At 40.8% G+C, this 21,113-nt stretch overlaps 1 protein-coding gene across 1 annotated transcript in view; it reads right to left on the reverse strand.

Annotated features, from left to right (window-relative positions):
* Positions 1 to 21,113, reverse strand: part of LOC139758513 (uncharacterized) — a 211,002-nt gene that overhangs the window by 139,571 nt on the left and 50,318 nt on the right. Inside the window, 3 exon segments of the mRNA XM_071680016.1 lie at positions 11,749 to 12,779; positions 16,124 to 16,220; positions 19,976 to 20,120. Of these exon segments, the coding sequence (XP_071536117.1) occupies positions 11,749 to 12,779; positions 16,124 to 16,220; positions 19,976 to 20,120 (1,273 nt within the window).

The following is a 21,113-nucleotide window of genomic DNA, read 5'->3' on the forward strand; positions in this document are numbered from 1 at the left end:
GAGATGTTTGAGGACAATGTGTGGTGTGAGGTGGTTTGATCGAGTGAGTAACATAAGGGTAAGAGAGATGTGTGGAAATAAAAAGAGCGTGGTTGAGAGAGCAGAAGAGGGTGTTTTGAAATGGTTTGGGCACATGGAGAGAATGAGTGAGGAAAGATTGACCAAGAGGATATATGTGTCGGAGGTGGAGGGAACGAGGAGAAGAGGGAGACCAAATTGGAGGTGGAAAGATGGAGTGAAAAAGATTTTGTGTGATCGGGGCCTGAACATGCAGGAGGGTGAAAGGAGGGCAAGGAATAGAGTGAATTGGAGCGATGTGGTATACCGGGGTTGACGTGCTGTCAGTGGATTGAATCAAGGCATGTGAAGCGTCTGGGGTAAACCATGGAAAGCTGTGTAGGTATGTATATTTGCGTGTGTGGACGTATGTATATACATGTGTATGGGGGGGGGCCATTTCTTTCGTCTGTTTCCTTGCGCTACCTCGCAAACGCGGGAGACAGCGACAAAGCAAAAAAAAAAAAAAAAAAAAATATATATATCCACAGAGCATCTCTATCAACTCTATCATATGCCTTCTCCAGATCCATAAATGCTACATACAAATCCATTTGCTTTTCTAAGTATTTCTCAAATACATTCTTCAAAGCAAACACCTGATCCACACATCCTCTACCACTTCTGAAACCACATAGATAGAGTTGACAGAGATTAAGAATATATGGTGTGGGAGGAAAGTTGTTAGAAGCAGTGAAAAGTTTTTATCGAGGATGTAAGGCATGTGTACGTGTAGGAAGAGAGGAAAGTGATTGGTTCTCAGTGAATGTAGGTTTGCGGCAGGGGTGTGTGATGTCTCCATGGTTGTTTAATTTGTTTATGGATGGGGTTCTTAGGGAGGTAAATGCAAGAGTTTTGGAAAGAGGGGCAAGTATGAAGTCTGTTGGGGATGAGAGAGGTTGGGAAGTGAGTCAGTTGTTGTTCGCTGATGATACAGCGCTGGTGGCTGATTCATGTGAGAAACTGCAGAAGCTGGTGACTGAGTTTGGTAAAGTGTGTGGAAGAAGAAAGTTAAGAGTAAATGTGAATAAGAGCAAGGTTATTAGGTACAGTAGGGTTGAGGGTCAAGTCAATTGGGAGGTGAGTTTGAATGGAGAAAAACTGGAGGAAGTGAAGTGTTTTAGATATCTGGGAGTGGATCTGGCAGCGGATGGAACCATGGAAGCAGAAGTGGATCATAGGGTGGGGGAGGGGGTGAAAATTCTGGGGGCCTGGAAGAATGTGTGGAAGTCGAGAACATTATCTCGGAAAGCAAAAATGGGTATGTTTGAAGGAATAGTGGTTCCAACAATGTTGTATGGTTGCGAGGCGTGGGCTATGGATAGAGTTGTGCGCAGGAGGATGGATGTGCTGGAGGTGAGATGTTTGAGGACAATGTGTGGTGTGAGGTGGTTTGATCGAGTGAGTAACGTAAGGGTAAGAGAGATGTGTGGAAATAAAAAGAGCGTGGTTGAGAGAGCAGAAGAGGGTGTTTTGAAGTGGTTTGGGCACATGGAGAGGATGAGTGAGGAAAGATTGACCAAGAGGATATATGTGTCGGAGGTGGAGGGAGCAAGGAGAAGAGGGAGACCAAATTGGAGGTGGAAAGATGGAGTGAAAAAGATTTTGTGTGATCGGGGCCTGAACATGCAGGAGGGTGAAAGGAGGGCAAGGAATAGAGTGAATTGGAGCGATGTGGTATACCGGGGTTGACGTGCTGTCAGTGGATTGAATCAAGGCATGTCTGGGGTAAACCATGGAAAGCTGTGTAGGTATGTATATTTGCGTGTGTGGACGTATGTATATACATGTGTATGGGGGGTGGGTTCTGACATTTCTTTCGTCTGTTTCCTTGCGCTACCTCACAAACGCGGGAGACAGCGACAAAGTATATAAAAAAAAAAAATATATATATATATATATATTTTTATATTTTCCTTTGTCGCTGTCTCCCGCGTTTGCGAGGTAGTGCAAGGAAACAGACGAAAGAAATGGCCCAACCCACCCCCATACACATGTATATACATACACCTCCACACACGCAAATATACATACCTATACATCTCAATGTACACATATATATACACACACAGACATATACATATATACACATGTGCATAATTCATAATGTCTGCCTTTATTTATTCCCATCACCACCTCGCCACACATGGAATAACATCCCCCTCCCCCCTCATGTGTGCAAGGTAGCACTAAGAAAAGACAACAAAGGCCCCATTCGATCACACTCAGTCTCTAGCTGTCATGTAATAATGCCCGAAACCACAGCTCCCTTTCCACATCCAGGCCCCACACAACTTTCCATGGTTTACCCCAGACACTTCACATGCCCTGATTCAATCCATTGACAGCACGTCGACCCCGGTATACCACATCGATCCAATTCACTCTATTCCTTGCCATCCATTCACCCTCCTGCATGTTCAGGCCCCGATCACTCAAAATCTTTTTCACTCTATCTTTCCACCTCCAATTTGGTCTCCCACTTCTCCTCGTTCCCTCCACCTCCGACACATACATCCTCTTGGTCAATCTTTCCTCACTCACTCTCTCCATGTGACCAAACCATTTCAAAACACCCTCTTCTGCTCTCTCAACCACGCTCTTTTTATTTCCACACATCTCTCATTTCCAGCACATCCACCCTCCTGCGCACAACTCTATCCATAGCCCACGCCTCGCAACCATACAACATTGTTGGAACCACTATTCCTTCAAATATATCCATTTCTGCTTTCGGAGATAATGTTCTCGACTTCCACACATTCTTCAAGGCTCCGGGATTTTCGCCCCCTTCCCCACCCTATGATTCACTTCCGCTTCCATAGTTCCATCCGCTGCCAGATCCACTCCCAGATATCTAAAACACTTTACTTCCTCCAGTTTTTCTCCATTCAAACTTAACTCCCAATTGACTTGACCCTCAACCCTACTGTGCCTAATAACCTTGCTCTTATTCACATTCACTCTTAACTTTCTTCTTTCACACACTTTACCAAACTCAGTCACCAGCTTCTGCAGTTTCTCACATGAATCAGCCACCAGCGCTGTATCATCAGCGAACAACAACTGACTCACTTCCCAAGCTCTCTCATCACCAACAGACTGCATACTTGCCCCTCTTTCCAAAACTCTTGCATTCACCTCCCTAACAACCCCATCCATAAACAAATTAGCGAGGTAGCGCATGGAAACAGACGAAAGAATGGCCCAACCCACCCCCATACACATGTATATACATACACGTCCACACACGCAAATATACATACCTATACATCTCAATGTATACATATATATATACACATACAGATATATACATATATACACATGTACATAATTCATAATGTCTGCCTTTATTTATTCCCATCACCACCTTGCCACACATGGAATAACAACCCCCCCCCCTCTCATGTGTGCGAGGTAGCGCTAGGAATAGACAACAAAGGCCCTATTCGTTTACACTCAGTCTCTAGCTGTCATGTAATAATGCACCAAAACCACAGCTCCCTTTCCACACCCAGGCCCCACGGAACTTTCCATGGTTTACCCCAGACGCTTCACATGCCCTGGTTCAATCCACTGACAGCACGTCGACCCCGGTATACCACATCGTTCCACTTCACTCTATTCCTTGCACACCCTTCATCCTCCTGCATGTTCAGGCCCCGATCACTCAAAATCTTTTTCACTCCATCTTTCCACCTCCAACTTGGTCTCCCACTTCTCCTTGTTCCCTCCACCTCCGACACATATATCCTCTTGGTCAATCTTTCCTCACTCATTCTCTCCATGTGACCAAACCATTTCAAAACACCCTCTTCTGCTCTCTCAACCACTCTCTTTTCATTACGACACATCTCTCTTACCCTTACATTACTCACTCTATCAAACCACCTCGCACCACATACTGTCCTCAAACAACTCATTTCCAGTACATCCACCCTCCTGCGCACAACTCTATCCATAGCCCATGCCTCGCAACCATACAACATTGTTGGAACCACTATTCCTTCAAACATACCCATTTTGCTTTCCAAGATAATGTACTTGACTTCCAAACATTCTTCAAGGCTCCCAGAATTTTCGCCCCCTCCCCCACCCTATGACTCACTTCCGCTTCCATGGTTCCATCCGCTGCCAGATCTACTCCCAGATATCTAAAACACTTTACTTCCTCCAGTTTTTCTCCATTCAAACTTACCTCCCAATTGACTTGACCCTCAACCCTACTGTACCTAATAACCTTGCTCTTATTCACATTTACTCTCAACTTTCTTATTTCACACACTTTACCAAACTCAGTCACCAGCTTCTGCACTTTCTCACATGAATCAGCCACCAGCGCTGTATCATCAGCAAACAACTACTGACTCACTTCCCAAGCTCTCTCATCCCCAACAGACTGCATCCTTGCCCCTCTTTCCAAAACTCTTGCATTTACCTCCCTAACAACCCCATCCATATACAAATTAAACAACCATGGAGATATCACACACCCTTGCCACAAACCTACATTCACTGAGAACCAATCACTTTCCTCTCTTCCTACACGTACACATGCCTTACATCCTCGATAAAAACTTTTCACTGCTTCCAACAACTTGCCTCCCACACCATATATTCTTAATACCTTCCACAGAGCATCTCTATCAACTCTATCATATGCCTTTTCCAGATCCATAAATGCTACATACAAATCCATTTGCTTTTCCAAGTATTTCTCACATACATTCTTCAGAGCAAACACCTGATCCACACATCCTATACCACTTCTGAAACCACACTGCTCTTCCCCAATCTGATGCTCTGCACATGCCTTCACCCTCTCAATCAATACCCTCCCATATAATTTACCAGGAATACTCAACAAACTTATACCCCTGTAACTTGAGCACTCAATCTTATCCCCTTTGCCTTTGTACAATGGCACTATGCAAGCATTCGCCAATCCTCAGGCACCTCACCATGAGTCATACATACATTAAATAACCTTACCAACCAGTCAACATTACAGTCACCCCCTTTTTTAATAAATTCCACTGCAATACCATCCAAACCTGCTGCCTTGCCGGCTTTCATCTTCCGCAAAGCTTTTACTACCTCTTATCTGTTTACCAAATCATTTTCCCTAACCCTCTCACTTTGCACACCACCTCGGCCAAAACACCCTATATCTGCCACTCTATCATCAAACACATTCAACAAACCTTCAAAATACTCACTCCATCTCCTCACATCACCACTACTTGTTATCACCTCCCCATTAGCCCCCTTCACTGAAGTTCCCATTTGCTCCCTTGTCTCACGTACATATACTTATGTATATCTCTCTTTTTAAACCAGGTATTCCCAATCACCAGTCCTTTTTCAGCACATAAATCTACAAGCTCTTCACCATTTCCATTTACAACACTGAACACCCCATGTATACCAGTTATTCCCTCAACTGCCACATTACTTACCTTTGCATTCAAATCACCCATCACTATAACCCGGTCTTGTGCATCAAAACCACTAACACACTCATTCAGCTGCTCCCAAAACACTTGCCTCTCATGATCTTTCTTCTCATGCCCAGATGCATATGCACCAATAATCACCCATCTCTCTCCATCCACTTTCAGTTTTACCCATATCAATCTTGAGTTTACTCTCTTACACTCTATCACATACTCCCACCACTCCTGTTTCAGGAGTAGTGCTACTCCTTCCCTTGCTCTTGTCCTCTCACTAACCCCTAACTTTACTCCCAGGACATTCCCAAGCCACTCTTCCCCTTTACCATTGAGCTTCGTTTCACTCAGAGCCAAAACATCGAGGTTCCTTTCCTGAAACATACTACCTATCTCTCCTTTTTTCTCATCTTGGTTACACCCACACACATTTAGACACCCCAATCTGAGCCTTCGAGGAGGATGAGCACTCCCCGAGTGACTCCTTCGGTTTCCCTTTTTAGAAAGTTAAAATACAAATACATGTACGTGCATATATGTATATGAGTAGATGGGTCATTCTTCATCTCTTCCCTTGTGCTTTCTTGCTGATGCGGGAAACAGCGATTAAGTATAATAAGAATAATATCTTACTGACCAACCCCAAGGGGAGGATGAATAGCTGGGTTAACTGTGGGCCAACTGCTGCAACAAGGATTCAAACCTATGCATCTAAGTCAGGAACATTAACCACTACACCACAAAAGTCCATAAAAATGTTTCATGCATACCATAATCCATACTTAAGAATTACATACAAAAAACGTTTACTCAGTAATCTAACCCAAAAAGTATTTCATATTCTTTTTATCTATCATTTTTTTTATTTTGCTTTGACGCTGTCTCCCGCGTTAGCGCAAGGAAACAGATGAAAGAATGGCCCAACCCACCCACATACACATGTATATACATACACGTCCCCACACGCAAATATACATACCTATACATCTCAACGTATACATATATATACACACACAGACATATACATATATACACATGCACATAGTTCATACTGTCTGCCTTTATTCATTCTTTTAAAGTCTTTTATATAACTATATTGAATTTTTATGCTTACTAAGAACCCAAAAACCCCTAAAGGTCACCCTCATGCATATCCTCCTTAATACATAGGTTTCTATGAGAAAACATGCTTCACTTAACAAAACTTCATCCATAAAGCAATACAGTTGAAGGTAACCCTTTTGTTATCAATGAATCTAGTGTAAAACCATATAAACAAACCCACCAGACATATAAAACTGCTCTCCTCTGACAAATATGAATCATGTTTAAATGCTTCCAATCTGGACACAAACTACCTCTCCAGGACAATATCTATTCAACACATCATGGATCCTTCATGTTCGATACAACTTGCACACTGAAGACATCAGAGACCTACTCCTCAAGTGCTTTCACTTACTCTGCCCAGAAGAACATACAAAATCTCAATACTTCATTCGTTATCAGTGGTGGTCCTGACCGGTGCATGTGGCTGACTTACTGAGCACTGTGGGACTATGAAATTAATTTTGCAGTTGCAAGGATTCTCCTCAGCCTACTGATCATAGTAATATAACATCTTGTTCAACTAAAACTTGTCCATTACATCAGTCACTTAACTCACTAAACACAGTTCTTCCAATGAACAGTTCTAATTAGTTCCTTCATTCTAAAAATATGGATGGAGCACAGAGAGAGATGAAGGCAAGAACATAAATCAAGCTTTAGTTTAAAATACTCAGTCAGTTGTGACTTGCTCATGTATAGACAATATATTTCTAATGGAGAACAGAGAAAAATTACAAATAGGGATAGGGGATAGGGGAGAAAGAATACTTCCAACACATTCCCTGCGTGTCGCAGATGACGACTATGAGGGAAGGGAGCAGGAGGCTGGAAATCCTCCCCCCTCGTTTTTAGTTTTCCTACAGAAGGAACAGAGGAGGGGCCAAGTGAGGATATTCCCTCAAAGGCTCTGTCCCCTGTTCTTAACGCTACCTCGCCAACACAGGAAATAGCGGATAGTATGAAAAAAAAAAAAGTTGTGAAATGAGTTTTAAAATCCATGTAAAAGACAGTAGTTGCTCATGAATGCTAGTAGGAGTAAGGTGTTCTGGTTTCTGGAAGGAAGGAGATTAAAAAAATCCTGCCACACCATACAGAATATATAAGAACAATGAGCTGAAGTGCACTGTCAGGATGGTGCTGAATGAAATTGGTGAATTTAAGTAAGCACAAACATGGCATAACAGAGGGATCATTAAGGAAAGAGCTGTACAAGGGATGAGATCAAGGGGAGTCTAAAGAAAAATTTCTAACCCTTTCAATCCTGTGCATGTGCCTGGTGCACCTAGGGCCAATGCCCAATATGCATGGGAGATACATGCCACTACTTTCCAAACCAATTCAAACCTCTCAGAGCATCCATAAGCCATGTATGGGTTCCATGTGTCACCAGCAGTAACATATCACCCTTAGATTTCTCTCTTGTCAATTATCCTACAAACACTAAGGTGGCAGAAATCTTATTGAATCATGCAGAAATATGATGATGATTATGATGATGATTACTATGGCATTTCATCTGGGCATTGTTATGGCAATTAAGTGGTGGAAATTGGCTCTCATTTAGGCTTGGCATACAAACCTTTGAAATATTGAGGAAGCTTAAAGGAACTACAGCTGTTCACTTTTGTTTTTCTCTTCCAATGTTCTGTCTTATCATTACAGTGAATATGGTTGGTTCCTTTTCTAAATTTTTGGTAAAATCTATGTCAGAGGAAATGTAAAACTAAACCATGCTTACAATTCAAAGGGGAAAAGGCAAAAAATGCAACACAAACTGTAGAGAAAAGACAGAGACAGCATAGTTCTGTAAACCATTACATATGGGTGTAGAACATGCACAACGACTATAGCACACATTTGTATGATTTAGACTACTAAAGCAAGCTATTTGAAGGGGGTTGCAGTGTCAGTAGATAGAGTGGGATAGGTAATGGGATGTCAGGGAAAGGAAATGTGGCATCATAGAAAAGGTGAAGACAAATATATTGGAGTGGTTTGGTCACATGGATAAAATAGAAGATGACAGTTTGACAAGAAAAAATATATGTGAGAGATGAGAGCAGCTGAATGAGTATGTTAGTGGTTTTGATGCACGAGACCGGGTTATAGTGATGGGTGATTTGAATGCAAAGGTGAGTAATGTGGCAGTTGAGGGAATAATTGGTATACATGGGGTGTTCAGTGTTGTAAATGGAAATGGTGAAGAGCTTGTAGATTTATGTGCTGAAAAAGGACTGATGATTGGGAATACCTGGTTTAAAAAGGGAGATATACATAAGTATACTTATGTAAGTAGGAGAGATGGCCAGAGAGCGTTATTGGATTACGTGTTAATTGACAGGCATGCGAAAGAGAGACCTTTGGATGTTAATGTGCTGAGAGGTGCAACTGGAGGGATGTCTGATCATTATCTTGTGGAGGCTAAGGAAAAGATTTTTTCAGAAAAGAAGAGTGAATGTTGGGGTGAAGAGGGTGGTGAGAGTAAGTGAGCTTGGGAAGGAGTCCTGTGTGAGGAAGTACCAGGAGAGACTGAGTACAGAATGGAAAAAGGTGAGAACAATGGAAGTAAGGGGAATGGGGGAGGAATGGGATGTATTTAGGGAATCAGTGATGGATTGCGCAAAAGATGCTTGTGGCATGAGAAGAGTGGGAGGTGGGTTGATTAGAAAGGGTAGTGAGTGGTGGGATGAAGAAGTAAGAGTATTAGTGACAGAGAAGAGAGAGGCATTTGGACGATTTTTGCAGGGAAAAAATGCAATTGAGTGGGAGATGTATAAAAGAAAGAGACAGGAGGTCAAGAGAAAGGTGCAAGAGGTGAAAAAAAGGGCAAATGAGAGTTGGGGTGAGAGAGTATCATTAAATTTTAGGGAGAATAAAAAGATGTTCTGGAAGGAGGTAAATAAAGTGCGTAAGACAAGGGAGCAAATGGGAACTTCAGTGAAGGGCGCAAATGGGGAGGTGATAACAAGTAGTGGTGATGTGAGAAGGAGATGGAGTGAGTATTTTGAAGGTTTGTTGAATGTGTTTGATGATAGAGTGGCAGATATAGGGTGTTTTGGTCGAGGTGGTGTGCAAAGTGAGAGGGTTAGGGAAAATGATTTGGTAAACAGAGAAGAGGTAGTGAAAGCTTTGCGGAGGATGAAAGCCGGCAAGGCAGCAGGTTTGGATGGTATTGCAGTGGAATTTATTAAAAAAGGGGGTGACTGTATTGTTGACTGGTTGGTAAGGTTATTTAATGTATGTATGACTCATGATGAGGTGCCTGAGGATTGGCGGAATGCGTGCATAGTGCCATTGTACAAAGGCAAAGGGGATAAGAGTGAGTGCTCAAATTACAGAGGTATAAGTTTGTTGAGTATTCCTGGTAAATTATATGGGAGGGTATTGATTGAGAGGGTGAAGGCATGTACAGAGCATCAGATTGGGGAAGAGCAGTGTGGTTTCAGAAGTGGTAGAGGATGTGTGGATCAGGTGTTTGCTTTGAAGAATGTATGTGAGAAATACTTAGAAAAGCAAATGGATTTGTATGTAGCATTTATGGATCTGGAGAAGGCATATGATAGAGTTGATAGAGATGCTCTGTGGAAGGTATTAAGAATATATGGTGTGGGAGGAAAGTTGTTAGAAGCAGTGAAAAGTTTTTATCGAGGATGTAAGACATGTGTACGTGTAGGAAGAGAGGAAAGTGATTGGTTCTCAGTGAATGTAGGTTTGCGGCAGGGGTGTGTGATGTCTCCATGGTTGTTTAATTTGTTTATGGATGGGGTTGTTAGGGAGGTGAATGCAAGAGTTTTGGAAAGAGGGGCAAGTATGAAGTCTGTTGTGGATGAGAGAGCTTGGGAAGTGAGTCAGTTGTTGTTCGCTGATGATACAGCGCTGGTGGCTGATTCATGTGAGAAACTGCAGAAGCTGGTGACTGAGTTTGGTAAAGTGTGTGGAAGAAGAAAGTTAAGAGTAAATGTGAATAAGAGCAAGGTTATTAGGTACAGTAGGGTTGAGGGTCAAGTCAATTGGGAGGTGAGTTTGAATGGAGAAAAACTGGAGGAAGTGAAGTGTTTTAGATATCTGGGAGTGGATCTGGCAGCAGATGGAACCGTGGAAGCGGAAGTGGATCATAGGGTGGGGGAGGGGGCGAAAATTCTGGGGGCCTTGAAGAATGTGTGGAAGTCGAGAACATTATCTCGGAAAGCAAAAATGGGTATGTTTGAAGGAATAGTGGTTCCAACAATGTTGTATGGTTGCGAGGCGTGGGCTATGGATAGAGTTGTGCGCCGGAGGATGGATGTGCTGGAAATGAGATGTTTGAGGACAATGTGTGGTGTGAGGTGGTTTGATCGAGTGAGTAACGTAAGGGTAAGAGAGATGTGTGGAAATAAAAAGAGCGTGGTTGAGAGAGCAGAAGAGGGTGCTTTGAAGTGGTTTGGGCACATGGAGAGAATGAGTGAGGAAAGATTGACCAAGAGGATATATGTGTCGGAGGTGGAGGGAACGAGGAGAAGAGGGAGACCAAATTGGAGGTGGAAAGATGGAGTGAAAAAGATTTTGTGTAATCGGGGCCTGAACATGCAGGAGGGTGAAAGGAGGGCAAGGAATAGAGTGAATTGGAGCGATGTGGTATACCGGGGTTGACGTGCTGTCAGTGGATTGAATCAGGGCATGTGAAGCGTCTGGGGTAAACCATGGAAAGCTGTGTAGGTATGTATATTTGCGTGTGTGGACGTATGTATATACATGTGTATGGGGCGGGGTTGGGCCATTTCTTTCGTCTGTTTCCTTGCGCTACCTCTCAAACGCGGGAGACAGCGACAAAGTATAATAAAAAATATAATAAGATGAGAGGAAAAAGTTTGGGGAAGATAGCCACCATCCTGGAAGGGGAAAGTGAAGATATACAATAGAGAGTGGACCCAAGATAATGCAAGGGGTATGGACAATGCAAGGAAGGTGAACTTAGAAAAGGAAGCCAATAACTTCTCTTCCTATGTTATCCCTCCATAGGGGAGTTCCTGACTAAAAAAAGGTACGAGATACTGACAGAAAATTCACTAGAGACAATGCATTATAGATAGTGATAGAGAGTTCAATCAAACCACTTTCAACTCAAGATAACAGAAAAGAATTTCATATTTACCGTTTCTATTATTTTTCTCCATCTTCTGCCGTTGTTCTTCTTGATGGCGAAGAATAGCCTGTATCTGTTCCTGCATGGATTCTCTTTCTTTACATATATCTGAGGGATCTTCTGGTTCAGACTTGATTGCAGTTTTACAAACAGACTTGAGACCATGGCTCTGTAGTATTGCAGTAATTTGGTCTTGTAATGTTGAGGGTTCTTTTTCTTCTTCCTTCACTGGAGGAAAATCTTGAACTTCTTCCTTCACTTTTACCTTCATTTCCTCAGAGCCTGATGCTTGCACAGGAAATATTGTTAAGCCGCCAACAGTAAGGGATCCTTTTGGACTTTCCACTTCCTTTGATTCTTTTTGTTGCTGAAGTAAAAGCTGCTGCTGTATTTGTTGTTGCTGTATCTGTTGTTGTAGCTGCAGTTGGAGTGGTTGCTGTTCCTGCTGTTGATCTTGCTGCTCTTCTGCCTGCTTTTCTTCTGTTTCCTTTTCTTCTATTACTTTTTTTTCCTCTATTTGCTGATCTTTCTGCTTTCCTTTTGCCCGCTCTTCTGCTCCCTTTTTATCCTTTTCTGGTTCTTTGGATACCTTATCACTCTGTGCCTGCTGTAATTGTGCCAAGAGCAACTGCTGCATCAACCGCTGCTGTTGTTGCTGAAACATTACTGGATTCTCTTGAATTTGTGACAGTGTTCCTGGATCTATGAGTGGTGGGGGAGAGGAAGGAGATTCCTGCTGCTGCTGCTGTTCTTTCTGCAGTTTTTGTAGCAATAACAGAGGTAAGGCAGCCTGCAGAAGAGTTGGAGAGCTTTGTTGATTGGATGGTGCCTGCTTTACAATTCTTGGAATTTTCACTTTTCCCTGGACATCTACATTATCTATGCTATCATCATCAAGATGGGTCAGGTCAACACCAGTTTTTGAGGTACACTTGGATATCTTGTGAGTGTCGAGTAACACCTTGTGAGTAAATCTCATATTGCAATGTGGACAGTATAAGGTCTGATATTTATGTGCTTCTTTATGGTTGTCTAGAAATCTGAAAGTAAATGAGTAATATTGAATTATTCACTCAAAATTATTATACCTAGAAACATGGCATTAACCAACTACTAACATAGATTTGCAAGCCGTATTTCTAATCCTTTGTTATATCCACACCACATAAGCATTCAGAGAAAACACACCTCATGAGAAACAGTCTTTACTGCCTCCATTTTAATGGTCAACTTTCTGTTCAACACCCATCATTTCCTATCATACCAATCTTGTCAGGACACCTCTCATCTGCAAATAACATTGTAAGCCACTTCCATTCTTTTAGGATGGCAGCTGCTGGCAAAGGAGGGTCATTAATCCAAAGCTTAAACATCTGTTTATGGTTTATCCCATTACTTATATATAATCCCAAGAGAGAGTGAGCAATATCCTGCCTGTTTTGTATGACCTTACGCCTGAACCTGCATCTAATAGCACCAATGTGCACACCAGTAACCCTTTAGTATGATGCCCTTTGCTTGGATCAGACCTTACTTTTAATATTCATCTCCCTTCCACACAATACAATTACTGCAGATCATTTCAGATGCATTCATAAAGACACTTTTCAGCTCTGTCACTAGCCATGAATACTTATATGCTGATAACAATGTGGCAGTTGAGGATATAATGGTGAGCAACTTGTGGAGTTGTGAGCTAAAAAAAAAAAGAAGACTGATGACTGGGGAATACCAGGTTTAAATTGAGAGGCATACATAAATAGACGTGGGTGAATAGAAAAGATGGTGCACAATCATTACTGGTTTACATACCGATTGATAGACATGCAAAGAGACTCTTGGATGTCAATGTGCTGAGGGGAACAGCTAGTGAGATGTCTGATCATTACCTGGTGCAGGCAAGGGTGAATAGTTGTAAAGGTTCTTGGAGAAGAGGAAATGATTTTGGTGAGAAAAGGTTGGTGAAAGTCAATGAGTTTGGAAAACAGACTAGTGTGAAGAAACACCAGAAGAGATAAGTGCAGAATGGCAAAATGTGAAGTAAGTCATACAAAGGGAGTGGGTGAGGAGTCAGAGGTATTTAGGAAAGCAGCACTTGCAAGTGTGGGAGAAGGTTGTAGCAAGAGGAAGGTGGGAGATGGCCCACTGAGAAAGGAAAGGGAGTGGAGGATGACAAAATAAAGGTGGTGAGAGAGGAAAGATAGGTGCACGGGCAGTACAGTGCATCTGATTGGGAGATGTACGAGAAAGTGTCATGAGGTCAAGGAAGTGCAGGGGCTCAAAAAGAAGGCCAATGAGAGTTGGGGTGAATGAGTATTAGTAAACTTCTGGGCAAATACGAACATGCTTTGGAAGGTGGTAAACAGTGTGAGAAAAACAAGAACAAACGGGATCATCAGTGAAGGGGCAAATGGAGAAGTGGTGACAGGCAGAGATGAGGGGAAGAGAAGATGGTGTGAGCATTCTGAAGGATTGCTGAATGTGTTTGATGACTGATGACAGAAGCAGGGTGTCTGGGTCTGGGAGGTGTGTGAAGGGAGAGAGTCATGACAAGAGGTATGGTGAAGAAAGAAAAAATGGTGAAAGCTTTGCGTAAGTTGAAATGTAAGCAGCTAGAGTGGATAGTACTGCAGTTAAATTTCTTAAGGTGGGTGACTGTATTGTTGACATTTTGTTTCCTTTATTGTTCTACTAATATAGAACTCTGGTGACAGGTTAGGGACAATATCAACTCCCAAATCCTTCTTATACACAAAATTCTGAAGTTTATTTCCTGCTACATAATGTTCATACAGAAGCTTCTTTCTCTGCCTTTATCTTATCCTCATTACTTCATCAACCATTTATGAACCAACTTTGGGGTCTGTTTAGGCATCCTTGAAAGCTGATGCAATCCTCATCACTTTTTACTTCCCTCATGACTTTTGTATCATCTCCACACATATTCTGATAAGAGTCCATTCATTCAGGCAAGTCACTTACATAGATCATCAAGAAGAGTAATGTTCCAAAAACAGAACCCTAAGGCACTCTGCTAGTGGCTTCCACTCATCTAATGAAGGCTCCTTTCACATGTCCTTTGTTACCTTCCACTAAAATAATTTTCTCTGTAAGTGAGGAGTTTCCCTTATTCTTGCCTTGTTTTCCAGCTACTTTATCAGCCTCCCATGCATTACTGTCATATGATTCATAGCAGACAAAATACAAACAATCTACTCAACCTAACCTTTTGTTTCAGGTAAAGCTCACCCTCTCATAGAAATCTAAGAGGTTTGTTACACATGACCTCCTTTCCCTAACGCCTAAGTAATTTCTCCGTAGAAAAACATTCATATGCTTTCTAATCATCTTTTCCTATACCTTATGGACCACACTTGTGAAGAAGACTGCTCTGAAGTTCAGTGCCTCTTCCCAGTCTCCTTTCTTATAGAAGTAGCACTAAAGTTCATTAGTCGTGGAGACTCTTCTGCCATGGCCACCCCCTCCAGGGAGTTCCCAAAGGAAGCAGACATCAGAGATGTAGTTAGACAGACTGGGTATAATGTCTGCCCTTGTACACTCTCATGGCACTTTGCCTTTCTTCAGAAACACCTTGAACAGCATTCTAAAAGATTTGTCTAGTGTAGGTGCACACATCAGCTCATATGGCAAAATATCATCAGGACCTTGCATAGATCAAGCTTTTTAGTTTTCCGTTACTATGTGTGTGTGTGTGTGTGTGTGTGTGTGTGTGTGTGTGCGTGTGTGTGTGTGTGTGTGTGTGTGTGTGTGCACGTGTGTGCACGTGTGTGTGTGCACGTGTGTGTGTGCGTCTGTGTGTGTGTGCACGTGTGTGTGTGTGTGCACGTGTGTGTGTATGTGCACGTGTGTGTGTATGTGCACGTGTGTGTGTATGTGCACGTGTGTGTGTGATTACATATCTGTACATTCTACACTTGTGGGACTCATCTGAACTTTCTATGCCATATAGCAACCCCTTAAACTACTGTAACCTGCCAGTATTTTCAGTCTCCTTGGTCAGTTTATTATCACCATTCACCACCCTTACACTACACCAGTACTTCTCAACATGGTATCTGACTATCTCCTTGCCCAGCAGCTTGACATGGTCCCTGATTGCTCTGGCACTGCATCTCTTGAAGCAGTGTTCACTAACAATATCATTCAGCTGATTCAGAAACTTGAAGGCTGTTGTTAGGACCATGAAAAGGAGCTTTATAGCCCTGCACCTCTAACTGTAGCTCTGTTCTCTTAATTCAGGTACCACCTTAACTCTGTGTGTGTGGGTCATTCTGATTCCATCACATTTTCATCAAAGAAAGTCTTGAAATACTGCCTTAAGAATAATTATCTTTATTTGTTATTACACAAAACAATGACTTACTTTTTAGCAATAAATGTGGAAGGGCAAAGAGTGCAGTACCACCGTGCATCAGGATCACTTGCATTCTTCACAGTTTTGCTGTCTGATGTTGCTATACCTGTAACAATTAATAAGAAATTCATTCAATCATTTATTAGAGCTTTTACTGACTGTATACATATACTGCATGCCATTTCTGCTTCATGAGAGTGAAGAAGCATGTACAATCTTTCCCAGACATGTATAGTGCCAGCATATAAAGGCAAAGGGGATAAAGATGTGTGCTAAAACTACAGAGGCATGGGTTTGTTGAGTATACCTAGTAAACTATGTGGAAGGGTATTGATTGAGAGGGTAAAGGCATGAGCAGAGCATCAGATTGGGGAGAAGCAGTGTGATTTCAGAAATGGTAGAGGATGTGTGGATCAGGTGTTTGCTTCTAAGAATGTGTGCGAGAAATACTCAAAAAAATAGAAGGATTTGTAGGTGGCATTTAAAGATTTGGAGAAGGCATATGATAGTTGATGAAGATACTTTGTGGAAGGTCTTAAGAATATGTGGTGTGGGAGGTAAGTTGCTACAAGCAGTGAAAAGTTTTTATCAAGGTTATAAAGCATGTATAAGAGTAGGAAGAGAGGAGAGTGAATGGTTCCCAGTGAAGGTTGGTCTGTGGTAGGGTGTGCGATGCCACCATGGTTATTCAATTTGTTTATAGATGGAAGAGTTTTGGAGAGAAGGGAGAGTATGCAGTCTGTTAGGGATGAGACGGCCAACAAAGTGAGTCAGTTGTTCACCAATGATACAGCAGAGGTGGCTGATTCAAGTGAAAAACTGCAGAGGCTGGTAACTGAGTCGGGAAAAGTGTGTGAATAAATGCAAATGTTACTAGGTTCTGCAGGGTTGAGGGACAAGTTAGTTGGGATATAAGTTTGAAAGAAGAGAAATTGGAGGAAGAAGTATTTTAGATATTTGGGAGAGGACTCAGCAGTGAATGGAACCATGGAAGGGGAAGTGTGACACAGGACGGGGGAGGAGGCAAAAAAAAAAAGATTCAGGGAGCAATGAAGAATATGTGTAAAGAAAAAAAGTTACCTCAGAGGGTAAAAATGCATATGTTTGAAGGTATTTAGTTCCTACAATATTATATGGCTGTGAGGCCTGGGCTATAGATAGGGTTGTGTGGAAGAGGGTGGAAGTGTTGAAATTATATGATTTGAGGACAACATGTGAGGTGAGGTGGTTTGATCAAGAAAGTAATGAAGGGGTATAAGATGTGTGGTAATAAAAAAGTTTGAGAGAGCAGAAGAGGGTGTGTTGTTCTTTATCCATATACTTGAAAGCTATTCTGATATTTGCTAACAGAAAGTTTGTTTCCTCAGCTATTCATCTATCATAGGACTCGGGTGACATATAAGGGACAAAATCTACTCCAAAGTCCCTCTCACACACAGAATCTTCAAGCTTATTTCCTGCTAGGTAATAATCATATTGAGGCCATCTTTTGCTCTGTCCCATTTTCATTACTTTACTTTTGCTTGGGTTGAATTTTATCAACCACATTTCAGACCAGCTTTTGAGTCTGTTTATGTAACCACGTAAGCTGATGCAATCCTCCTTACTTTTCACTTCCCTCGTGATCTTTGAATCAACTGCAAAGATACTCAGGTAGGATTTCATATTTTCAGGCAAGTCACTGATATAAATAAAGAGCAGTAATGGTCCCAGAATCAAATCCTGTGGCACCTGCTAGGTACCTCACCCCATTTATAAAATGTATATCTACAGTTTTTTCTTCTGAGAAATTACTAGATGAGTTATCTGCCCAACTGGTAATCTTATCAACAGCAGCCTGAGGGTGTCACACAGCAACTCCAAGAGTTTACAATTAAAAGAGGTTGACAAATCAACAAAATGGGATAATCTAACATCCCACAAACGGTATTTACAAAACAATCAATAGCAGCGATGATACAATCAAAACTTAACATGCTGCCCTCTGGCACATCTTCCAATGCGAATTCTCTTAAATACTCATGACTAATCCTCACTTCTAATTCTCTGTCTTTTAAAGATTTTGAAAAACCTTAACAGTCTGCCTTGAAGGCCCATTTTGTGAAACTGCCTTATGATCCCATATCTCCAACCACAGTATCATCATAATCGTTCTCTGAATCTGTAGGACGATGATTAGCAAATTATTTCTGAACATCACTTGGTATTCATATCAAGGTATCTGTGGTGGATCAAAACTTTCAAAAACCATATTGGAACTGTGACAAAATTATTTCTTTCAAGATACAAAATCAATTACTCTATTGCCTCCACTGGTTTGCAAAGAGAACTCGTTAGAGCATTAGATTTTTTGCCTGTAAAAATGACAGGATCTTCATCTGGCTTACAAATGATAAGAATAAGGAATATCTTCTTACGATATAGGAGCTAACTAAGCATACATGAAAGGCTAAAAAAATTCAACAAAAATACTAATGAGTATTCAGGTAAACGTTTTAAATGTATTGTAATGTATTTCATCATCCCCTAGAGCATTAGATTCAGTGTCTGATTGAGGTGTTACAATTTCCTTCATACAAAATAGCTCATCATAGTCCTCTTCCTCTGAAGAGAAGACAGGTATGAAAAGGCCTCTCTATTCAATTTCTTGAAACTTCCAGTGTATCTGTTAACACTAACTACCAGTGAAAAACTTTCAGTAAAGACATTACCTACATTAGAAGGTTTATTTACTTTAAAACATTGATGATCAAGGCAAGGAAAAGGATTGGGGGAATACTTTCTTACTTTTCTATTTTCTTCCAAATTTTTTGATGTTTAGTACTGCAGTTGATATCCTCATTGTACTTTATCCAGTACGTATCCAAAACAACCACTTTACCTCCTTCATTTTTCTTTCAGATTCTCTTTAACATAATAATCTATTCACCAAAGAATTCTTACCATAAAATTGGTTACACACAGATTGATGGTCATGGCTATTTGTTCTTGGTTTCAGGGAAGTTATTTGTGGCTACATCTAAATTAATGTTTAAAAAATAATCATATGCTTCTAAAATACCAAGAATTTCACAAACTCTACAAATGGTTAAACCTAAAGTTTTATGCTCATCACAATCAGCCATCTGAAGTTTCCATGTATGAGGGCTATTTAATGAAGATTCTTTCCAGAACCAGAAAGTGATCATAACCATGAAGGTTCTGAATGCCTGACAAGCTAAAATCTAGAAAAAATATCAATGGAACACAATGGAAGTTCAATACTAGAAAGTTCATAGAAAATACATTAAAGTAACTAAAATTCATAACACGAAACCCAACGTTAGAGAAAAGGAGAGAGACCCAGTATCTTTGAAAGTCAGAAAAGATGGTTTAAAACTGAAAATTCAAAGACTGAAAACAGCACGAGCATCACTCATCATCTCCATGTTAACATGTGAATGATAAGGATTGGTTGCCAGAATACACCACATGCACTAAGCACCACTGAAATCATTAGGCTGGCCAGGTTATGGTTGCTGAGCTTCAAAGGTATCATGGTGGTTAGTTCTGACACACACCCTATTCAGAGGCAATGTAGTATTTTTCCCCATGTGTAAGCAAATGTTATCTCTAATATCATAAGGCTCTGTCTAGAGGTCAGAAAGTGGCAAAGAATACATGAGGTGAGTGGATATGGCTCAAAAGAGAGAAATAAAAGAGGTAAGGTGGATGGACAAAACAAGCAGGTATATGAGACTAGGGTGCAGAAGAGGTTCCAACTGAGCCACCCTGCTGTATGGCATAACGCAGTATGTAAATACAGTTAAGATAGAAATAAACTATTAATAATCTGGATTAGAGCATTTCAAAGCATCTTACCTTTCTCCTTTGGTGACAAACGTTTGCGGACACTAGCTCGTTTGTTCTGAAACCACATTTTGATGCTGCGGTATGGAGTTTTGATTCGCAGGGCAATGCAGTGCTGGTCTATAGGTTCAGGGAAGTTATTATGTTCAAATGTTGTCTGTTGAAATTAGCAACAAAAAGCTTCCTTTAGTACATAAACTAGGTAAAATAATTCAATTTACAATGACAAAATGATTCAATTCATTCAATATACTGTATGGCTGTCATTATATTTTCATCAATATGAAAATAAAGCATACTGGTCCATGTTATAAATACTATTTCAAATATTCTCTTCACAATTTTCTGTAATATAATAAGCAAAATCAACAAGACAGCCTATGCTATTCATATAGAATATGCAAATATTACCCTGCTCGTTGTATAACAATACTGTAATGTCAAACATCCTTTCCATAATACTGTAGTCTACAAAGAGAATGAATCATTTTTTCATCTTTGCATATTCATATAAAATTTTAGGAAATAAAAAGTACTAAGAATGGGATTATACCTGAAGAAAGTATGATACATCAAAATATGGCAAACTGCAGCTAGTATCATAGTGCAAAAATTAGCATTGATTCCAAGATGAAGACTCACATGAAAATTCTGAGCCATCAAATTATAATTATTGTTTGGAATGATGCAAGCCAGACTATTGAACAATAATGAATCATGGTCAGTAATGGTAAACAAGCAAGTGTACTTCAAACAGATAAAATGGATTTGCTGAGATGTGAATATGAAAGTAGGAGATGGAGATGGGAAATCATGATATTTGAAAGGGATATCATGATGAGGTGAGCTACAATACTGGAGTACTGAAATGCTAAAGATAAGGTGAAAGAAGAGTTACTGAAATGTTCACTAGAGTGAAGTGAGAGAAGAGGTGCTAAGGATGGCATTAGGTATTCCATAAGGATCAACCATGGGAGAAAAAATGTAAATGATGGTATCTCATTGCAGAAATCTGTTGAAATGTTCAAATATCACATACATAAAGGACTGAATGGAACTCTCTGCTTTCAAATGACAAAGTTCAACTAGATACAAACTGGAGGATTATAAGGATTCAAGTCATTCTCATTTAACACATTTTTCCTAAATT

Source organism: Panulirus ornatus, chromosome 30, assembly GCF_036320965.1.
Source record: "Panulirus ornatus isolate Po-2019 chromosome 30, ASM3632096v1, whole genome shotgun sequence".
Lineage (NCBI taxonomy): Eukaryota > Metazoa > Arthropoda > Malacostraca > Decapoda > Palinuridae > Panulirus > Panulirus ornatus.